Source organism: Microsporum canis, genomic scaffold (genome assembly GCF_000151145.1).
Source record: "Microsporum canis CBS 113480 supercont1.5 genomic scaffold, whole genome shotgun sequence".
In the NCBI taxonomy this organism is placed as follows: Eukaryota; Fungi; Ascomycota; class Eurotiomycetes; order Onygenales; family Arthrodermataceae; genus Microsporum; species Microsporum canis.
The window spans coordinates 2,644,518-2,653,685 of NW_003299165.1; the positions used below are offsets into that span (position 1 = coordinate 2,644,518).

General features: G+C 46.7%; 2 protein-coding genes and 2 non-coding genes across 4 annotated transcripts; 2 read left to right on the forward strand and 2 right to left on the reverse strand.

Moving 5' to 3' along the window:
- Positions 1-1,260: 1,260 nt before the first annotated feature.
- On the reverse strand, positions 1,261-3,878 carry MCYG_06067 (conserved hypothetical protein; the record flags this gene model as incomplete). Its single annotated transcript, XM_002846152.1, has 4 exons — positions 1,261-1,276; positions 1,568-1,947; positions 2,041-2,153; positions 2,414-3,878. 4 exons carry the CDS (start codon positions 3,876-3,878, stop codon positions 1,261-1,263), a joined length of 1,974 nt encoding a protein of 657 aa, XP_002846198.1.
- Positions 3,879-4,654: 776 nt separating this feature from the next.
- Positions 4,655-6,714, reverse strand: MCYG_06068 (conserved hypothetical protein; the record flags this gene model as incomplete). Its single annotated transcript, XM_002846153.1, has 6 exons — positions 4,655-5,754; positions 5,844-5,856; positions 5,887-6,047; positions 6,203-6,246; positions 6,301-6,553; positions 6,618-6,714. 6 exons carry the CDS (start codon positions 6,712-6,714, stop codon positions 4,655-4,657), a joined length of 1,668 nt encoding a protein of 555 aa, XP_002846199.1.
- Positions 6,715-7,364: 650 nt separating this feature from the next.
- Positions 7,365-7,448, forward strand: MCYG_10561. The gene has a single exon. It is a non-coding gene; the product is annotated as a tRNA-Thr (tRNA).
- Positions 7,449-7,722: 274 nt separating this feature from the next.
- Positions 7,723-7,807, forward strand: MCYG_10562. The gene has a single exon. It is a non-coding gene; the product is annotated as a tRNA-Thr (tRNA).
- The last annotated feature ends 1,361 nt before the right edge of the window (positions 7,808-9,168 follow it).

A 9,168-nucleotide genomic window follows, 5' to 3' on the forward strand; every position in this document is an offset into this window, starting at 1 on the left:
CACTTTAATGAACTTTCCTACTGTCCATCCGTCTATTGGTCTGGATATCCCCGACTCGCTGATTACATTGCATGCATGCGTTCTGTAACTGCATTATACTTATTCAATCCAGTTTTTACACTACCGTTAACCATTAATTCGATGACTTGCCCTCATCGTTTACCCTATCTCCCTCCCTACCTCTTCTACCTATTTGCCCTTTTAACTGCTGGGCCAGGCCTATTTCCTATGTCACGATGATTATAACACAACATAAAGCTAAGGAAAGCGTCTGGGATACCTGGAATGTCCTCTTTCACGGGTGCCAGATAGCTTTAAAGTCGAAGCTTTCGGTTGATACTGCTCTCGTTCTCGCCCCATCTACAGCCCAACTGTACTTATCATGTTTGCTTTAGGCATTTCCTTGTTCTGTTCTCTTTTCTATCCTTCAAACCGGCCGCTGTGCTAGCTGGATGAGACTGGAGAGTCGACGGTGTCGGCGTGGCCTTTCATGCTCTGTCTAAGAAAGCCTGTCTCTTCTGTATCTGTTTTTTTTTTTTTTTTTTATATTGTATGCATGTCTTGCAAGCTGTCTCTTGAAGCAACCTCCATGTTTGAGATCACTTATCTATCAAATCTGAAATGATTTCTCTTTCCTTCATCGACTTATCGATTTCTTGAAGCGGCGTAAATTAAAATGTGTAACAAGCTACTCTTTGACCTGGCCACTCAAAGTGCATAGTTGATTACATGATAATGCTCATAGCCAATGGGTATAGAGCCATATTCTTGTGTAAACTAAGGGGATGTCAAAAAAATGGGAGGAATGACGCCCATCAACCTCTCTCCTAGAACTGCGAATATTTCCTCCATATTAGTTTGCTATTTGGGTTAATCAAAGGAATCCAAATCTCTTTCACCTTAATTCACCAATCCTCGAACATATCACATCGTCAGTAAAAGATATATGGAGAGGGAAGAAAAGGAGAACTCAAATGAAGGCAAATTCTCAGCGCTTTACCAAAAACAACAAACCATACGTTTCACTCAGCAGTCGAGAGGAGTAGTGTTAAAATTCGGGGACATAGTAGTAGGGCCGCCTCTAACAGCTAGGCTCAGAGATAAAACCCGGTCTTGTCCTGCATGGCTGCTTCTTCAATCCAGTTACTTCCCTGTAGCTTATTGACGCCCATAATAACTTCCATCAAGAAGGCAACAGTGTTTCTATGGCAGGATAGTTCGGCTTCAGATTTATTCTGATTCTTTGCAAAACCGATACCCCTAAAACGCCGAAGCCCTGCATCGCGGTAGAAGTATGCGTCAACCTCAAAATACATAGGGCTTCCCTTAACATTGAAAACTCTCGTCGGGAAATCAGGGGCCTGAATAGATAGACGATCACAGATGCCTAAAATTGTTAAAGAACGTGCCAGCCATGTTAGTAACCCACATAACATCGAGAGTGAACCCGTATAGGATAATGCTGTTTTGAAGAGACAAAACGCAGAGCTAATACATACTTTTAACTCGAAGAAGATCGTTTCCGTAGGACCTAAGCTTCTGTCTAAACTCGCTGGCGGTTATACACGGATTTTTATTATCTTTTGAGCGATTGCCCGATGTGCGGCAATGGAAGAAAATGGCCTGAGCAAATTCCGCCGCATCAGGTACCCCGAAGCTGGTTGAGGATTGCTGAACCCTTAAAGATGGGTTGAAAAAAGCAGGAGCCGCAGCAGGAGCTGGAGTTTTGTTGCCCTCAGTGCCTGCTACCGCCCTGACTTTGACGGAATCTGTGCTGGTGGCACTTGCAGCAGTTGGAGGCTGTGAATTTTTGGTTTCGCAGCCTTTGGGTTTCTTGGATGAATTTGTAACTTCAGCGAGAAGCTGTCCTTTTCCGCCCTTACCACGTTTTCGCGATCTTTTTGAAGGAGCAGCGGTGTTTCCGGAGGAAACAAACGGGAATTTCGACTGAATACATAGTTAGCACATATTATATCACCTATGTATATATGTATGAACGTATGATGAGACTCATGCAAAAGAAGTCACCTTAGGACTTACCTGGTCCGCCTTTTTCGGCTCCAGCTTGCTCAGGTTGTTAGGTGCGGCAGCAATTGTTTTTGCCAAAACTCCCGATCCTCCTGCTCTATACATCAACTCCCCATTCTCTCCACCTGCAACAAGTAAATAGTGTAATGCTTCATGAGCGCAACCAATGACTGCCTCGTCAATAGATGGGTAGAATTTTTCAACTCCAAAGAAGGAAAGCCCAGCTGCTTCAACTTCATAGCGATACCCGTCAGAATTCGAATATTGAGTATAAATAGGATTTTGAAGACCGTTTTGCTGACAGTACGCTACAGCCGAACGAATGTTATTGTTAGCGATGGATGTTTACTAGGTGTGCTTGGGGCTAAACAGTGATCTGACTTACAGGTCAATAGAGAATTCCAGCGCAACCGGTTGGACAAGATGCCAGGCTCAGGGAGATCAGGAACGGCCCAAAGCGGCATTGCCTCCTTCAAAATAGTCAAGCCACCGCGGCACGCATCCGCAGTGGCAGCTGCCTTTGTAGGGTAACTCTGCATTTTAGAGATTTCATGTCCGGCGAATTTAAGTCTAACCACCCATGTATCACCAAAATACCGAAGAAACTCAAAGGATGGAGTGAGGTGTTCCTGCACACAGATGACACCAAAATAGAAAACTGCGTCATTAGCTTCAATGTTGGTAGTGTCTACATCACCGAGAAATTTGGGCAGACCAAGGCTTCGAGGTGGAACGATACTATCTGATCGACTAGAGTGACCGACTGTGCCCAGGGCTCCATTCGATTCTTCCTTACGAATGGGCATAGGATTCGCAAATGTAGAGAAGCTTCCTTGGCTTTGGCGGGTGACCGGGCTAGGGACAGTCGAAGAATTCACTGCTGGGCCTATCAAACCTTGTTGATGATCCCACGGTGATGCTGCCGCGGATGGAGGGCAAGAATACCTAGACAGACTAGAAACAGCAGATGAGGAAAGGCTACCCTGCCCAAACGGAGTGGATAATGGGTTACTAGTACTCCACGGTGGCACTGCAGAACCACGAGGCACACTAGGCTGTCCAAACACTAATCGGTGGCACTGGCTGACAATGGGCGGAGGTGGCATCCCTGGCAGCTTAGCTGGCTTCTCCTGAGCTCGTATAGCAGGCGGAGATGGCTTGGGTGGTATTGGTAAGGTATTATTTCGGGTGTACTCAGGTGAAGAAGTACTAGGAATGGTTGAAACAAGTGTTGGAGTGGAAGTATCCAAAGAGCATGCAGCAACAGTAGATACCGCAGCAGACACGCCAGACGACACGACGGTTGACGGGTCAGTGGGCGGCGCAGGGTCAGCTAGATCGGTGCTGCTGCTGGCAGCCTGATGATCATCAGCTAACGACGCGTCGATACTCTTCGACTCAACCACATTCGCGTCCGGAGCCTCGATAGTTGGATATACTATCACTGGCAACGGAGCAGACATAGCCAAACCTGGTAGGCTCACTGTCTCAGCGGTAGACGTCTCTGCAGTAACTGCAGGCGCGTCAACAGCGTCAGGTGTATCTGGTGCTGGCGCTGAAACCAGTGTAGGAAGAGCTGAAGACTCTGCCGCCATCGAGTCACGAAACGGTCTGATAAGCTCTTCGAGAAGGTCTTTGAGCTCTTCAGGCGCGATCCTGGAATTAAAAGGCGATTTCATGGAGCTGTCTGTAGAAGTAGAATGAATGTTGTCTGTGTCTCTGTTGTTTTCATGAACAGGACTTGGAACCAGAGACTTTATACCCTCGCTGGCGGCGACGCCTACACTGTCAGTGTCACTGATGGTTATATATTCACTGGAGCTGCCATCTGTGCCAGGTTGAGGGGCCATGGCTGTATCTGTGAAATTTGTAATTACTTTTTATATGTTGACAGTCTGCAAGAGAGAGAGAAAGAAGGATGAAGGGTCGCGTTGTTTTGTAGGGAAAGGCGAAAGGAGGTTGCCAGGGGCAGCAGAAACAGCAACAAAAAAAAAATCACTTTTTATACTGGGAGGGCTTGATAACTTCATGTTATGAAGTCTTTTTGTTGAATATTCCAGTTGGCTTGCCTCGAATTCTTCAAATGTCCAGACATCCTTTGACGTCGTATATAGCCTCATCTGCATATGATTCTATCTTTTGAAGAGAACAGTGTCTATCTTGTCCCAAGACCACCAAAGAGTGAACGGAGAGGAAAATATCTAGAGCAAAAGACGTCATGATATCGCTATCATGGAGATTTCACGCCTTCACCTCGTATACCTGGGAGTTTCTGAAATAGCCTACTCGGAAACGAGAAAGCCCTTTAGGGTATAGAAGTGTCTTGGAAGATAATACATATTGACCGTCCTTATACCATTAAGACGGTCTACATCCAATTTCAATGCTCATTAGGTATAGGTGAAGCACTTTCATCCTTGAAATCTATCAATTTGATATTCTTTGCTCTTGGTTGACGTTGAAAAAAAGAAAAAGGTCGTTTCTCTTGCTTACATAAGCTACTTGCATTGGTTGGATAAAAACCTAACAATGTGAGTACAAGATGCTCAAAGCAAGTAATTAAGCCATAGTGCTGTCCGATGTCATTTTGCCTCCTCCGTTTACTCTATTGACCAGTCGCAAACATCTACTCAAGCTCAGCCTCAGAGAGAAGGGCATCTGTTTTGGCTGTCGACAAGAAATCGTCAAACTCCGCCTGCAACTGCTCATCCCGTTTACGGCGAGATATCTTCTTCGATGAGGAACAGGGAGACCCAGCCTCGGCTGCTCCTCGTGAATGAGTCGAGCTTACTGACCTTTTTCTCTTGCTCTCCGCCGACGTGACTGCGGCCTCTATGGTCAGGGACGCCTTTCGCGAACTGTGAGCAGGGGAGGCATCACCGCTACTGTTTTCTTTATCGTCTTCGTAGACACTTAAACTTCCTTCCTTCCGGCCCCTAATATTAAGACTGGGGCTGAGGAGAGCTGTCTGAAGCTGTTGTGGGGCTTCATTTAACGAGTTCCTTGACCTAAGGCTGGAACCAGATCTTGCTCTCACACCATCTCCAGGCCGCGAAAGCTCCCTGAGAGCACTGTGCCGGTTCTTGGTAGAAGCGGCGACAGATGGTACGTCTTGTGTTTCTGAAGGCACTGTAACAGCGGTTGGCGCTGTTACTGGGGTATTCGTAGGGGGACTGGTGCCTCCTGCGACCTTCCTTGGACTCATGGCTTCAATCAGTTGGTTATACTGTTCATCATCCATTAGAGCGATTTGTACGGGCTCCTTGTTACGAGAAAAGTTCAAACCTGCCGTGTTAGAGATCACACGGCTGCTTGAAGAGCTCGACGCAATGTAATCTGGCATCGAAATATCGTCCAGAGTAGAATGGCGGCGCCTTATGGGCCATGGTGGCCAAGCATTCTTTGAAGGGTCAACAAACGGATCTGAAACCTGGGGCGGCGGCGGCGCGGCCCAAGGCCCATCCCGGTCTAGCCAAGGGTTGCCATACTGCGGCGGAATCGGGTTGGGCTGCAGTCGATATGGCATGGCAGGGAACCCAACCCCAAACTGAACATTCTGGCTGTTGAGCTGCCGAAAGTCATGACGTGTTGGTGAGTGGGAATGTGCATCTTCGTCCTTTTCAGAACTGTAAAGAGGCCCAACGGTGTGTTTGAGGAAATGTCGAGAGCCATGCACTGGTTGCTGTTGCCACATCCCTGGATTTGGCCAGGCAATGCCAGACGCCTCTAAGATAGCTATCAGGGTGAATGCATGTTATGTTAGCTAGCTCTCTGGACTCCCCTTTTTTTTATCCTTCTTAGAGTTAATAGCTTACCAAGGGGAGCATGCTGGTAAGAAAAAGCTATGATGTCTCTCACCCGCTCAAAGGGTGGAGTGCGAAGTGGCCGAGTAAACCCCTCTGCTATTACAACACGGATTCTACCATACATATCACCAGCATCCCAGTGTGCTTGATGGAGTAGCTCTTCATGGAACATTGGAAACCGTAGGCTGTCTTGGTTTCCATTCCGGTCGAGTTCTGCAAGTGGTTAATGTTTGCTTGTTTGAATATGTTTACTGCATATTGACGGAAATAAAAAAAATGAGCAACACTCACGGGAACTCAGATCTACATATACCGCTCATTAGCAACTTGTTTATAAGAGATGTTCGTCTGGAGCAAGGCTAACATACCAATGACATGAGGCCAAAGAGTCCGCTGAGTGAACAAACTTGCCCTATTCACCTGTTAGTTTTAAAGCAGGGGGTAACTCAAGCATGAAATCACCTACGAAGCACAAATACCATCGATAAATATCCTAACTTCAAACATAACTGAGTCGTCCGGCTGCATCAGCCCTTCCATAACCCTGGTTGGACGAGGCCTGTCCCAGCTATGGACAGATACCCTAAAGGGAGTGTTTTGGGGCAAACTAGGTACAAAACAAGTCAACACTGGCAACTGGCCAGGGTTTCCCTGAACACTATTTTGGTTGTAGTATGGTCCGGGGTTAAGAACCGCTTGGGCTTGGAGGTATGGTGATTCTAGGAGAGCCCGTTAGCCGAAGCAGCAGATAGGGGAGTGGCAGACAGGAACCCCATAACATACCATGGTCCCTGGTAACGAAGCAATTGGTCTTAAACTCCTGTCGAGGCACCTTTGACCCCTCTGGGAAGAGCAAGACGTCCCAGTTTTCGAACCTCATGGTGATCTCGGGTATGTATATATAGGAAGAAGAAAAAGCGAGGCGGGCGGAGTTGATAACAGGAGAGTCGGGGATGAAAGCGGATTCAGAGACGAAAGGCAAGGTCATAAACAGGTGAGCTTCCCGTAACGATAGAGGATGACAGAGGAGAAGAGGAGAGGGAAGAAGATAATGATGAAGAGAAGAGAAGATGTCGTCCTTTTCTTGTCGATGCCATGTTGTGTTTTTTCTGCCGGCAGCGTAGAAGGCGCGGTGAAGCGTTGTTTATCCTTCCATAGCCAAATATCAAAACGCCCAGGAAGGAGTATCTTGGATAGAAGGGCCAGCATCTTCTTCTCTTCTTCTGTGAGCTCCTGCTCTACTCACGACTGTCTTTGCCAGTGGTATCCGCTATATGGCGTATAACATTCATGGCTGAACTGGTAGACTTGTAAAAGCCATTCGCTGCATCACCGTTCAAAGCCCGATGGATCAATGTACGCAACACTGAAAAACGGCCTCAAACATACAGCCCAAGCATTAATATTTTGCTCCAGCCTGCAACAACCCCAGTAACCTATATACCTACCAGTCTACTACATCAGTCGGATGATACCTCTCTGCTATGGACAAACTCACATATCACTGGATCGGTCAAGATTCCAACATCCGCCCATATGGCTTAGTTGGTAAAGCGCGTCACTAGTACTCCACAGGCTATGACGAGATCCACGGTTCGAATCCGTGTGTGGGCATTTCTTTTTTTTTTCTTTCATTTCCCTTATCCGGTCATTTTACATCACACCAAATTAAATAGTTCAGCAGCCTTCCAGACTTCATGCTCAGCCTCCAGAAGCCCCTCTCCGGTTACTTGGACTTCTTGACTTCTTCGTACTTATCGGGGTATGGATGAATACGGTAAATACACGTAAATTTCAAATACCGCCAGTCAGAAAACGCCCCGCAAGAAACACACACCGCGTCCTCCATACTATGAGGCACCAGGATCCCAAGAGACACCCACAACCAGCCCGCATGGCTTAGTTGGTAAAGCGCATCACTAGTAGTTTCCAATGCGATGATGAGATCCCCGGTTCGAATCCGTGTGTGGGCATTTTTTTTTTTGCACGTCCTCGCTTAGGACGCGTTCTGTGTGCGTTTTTACTAGCTAGTTGATTGCGTGATGGGGGGCGTAGTTACTTACATATAGTACTACATATGTAAGTATGGAAGTGGACTTTGCCCCTTCTAGAAGTGCTTAGCCTGCATCTTCATGCATGCCATGCCAGGCACACGCAGGGCCCTGACGTCACTGCAGGAACCCAGAGCCTCAAGTTCTGTCCTTGTTTTCTGCAGAATACAATATCCGTCGGTACAGCTGAGTATCAGGCAGTTGGCTATCCTACTATCTATCGCCCAGGCCCGGAAAACAATCAGTAGCGGAAGATATACTAAAAGAGGCAGACAGACAGGGCAGGGATGGACGTACAAGTACACGGCTAGGCTACAGTACAGTTGGAATGGGAACGACAATTCAAAAGAGGAGTAACTATGAGGTGGCATAAGCAAGCAGAGCGAAGATAACATGGCAAACAGGCAGACAGGCTAGGCATATTTTCATCTTGTTCTTTTCACTCGTGGGCTCGTTTGCTGCATCACATCACGCTTGCGAGTAAAGAGAGTATCAAAAATAAAAACAAAGAAAGGGAACGAACGAGTACACATGAACGCAACACGCGCGAAATCGAGTATCATCAATCGGTATCAAAAAGGTACAATTAATAGTTCTTGTTCTGTTCGAGCCGTCGCCAGAAGAAGAAGAAGAAGAAGCAGCTGAAAAGAGGACAAAGGAGAACAGAATTAATGACAATGTTGTACATGTAAGAGGACATGAACATGACGAGTCTAGACGACTGGCGGCGGGTGAAAAGAGGACTTTTCTTCTCGCTTGCGGGATAAAGAACAAGAGCGTGAGAGAAGAGAAGGAGAAAGAAAGTCAAGAAAGGTTTACATGTTCGGCTGTGTTCCTTGTCCAGTTGTGACCGGTCGACGAGATGGACGAAAGAAGAAGACGGAATGAATAGAATAAGATATGATAAAGAAGAAGAAAAAGGCGTGCGACGTGGAAACTTTTTAGCAGACAGCCAACCCATACAAGGTAACAGTAAGCAGGCGAGTATCAGGCAAGGCGATCATAAGAAGAATAAGAGGAAAAGGACCGAAAGTGATGGGCGTGGGACGTGTTGCGCGTAAAGCAGAACAGGACAAGTAATTAGCATGTCAACTCCATGCTTCTCATACGTAGAAAGAAGAAGAAGGAGAGAAAAGAAAGGGAACGGGGAGAAGACTTATAAGAAATGAAATTCGAGTAGAAAAGAAAGAAATTTACCGTATGCTCCAGTCTGAGTGAAGAATTGAAGTAAACGAACAAACATCAACGACATCAGCAGCAGAACGGGAGAATCTGGAATAAGT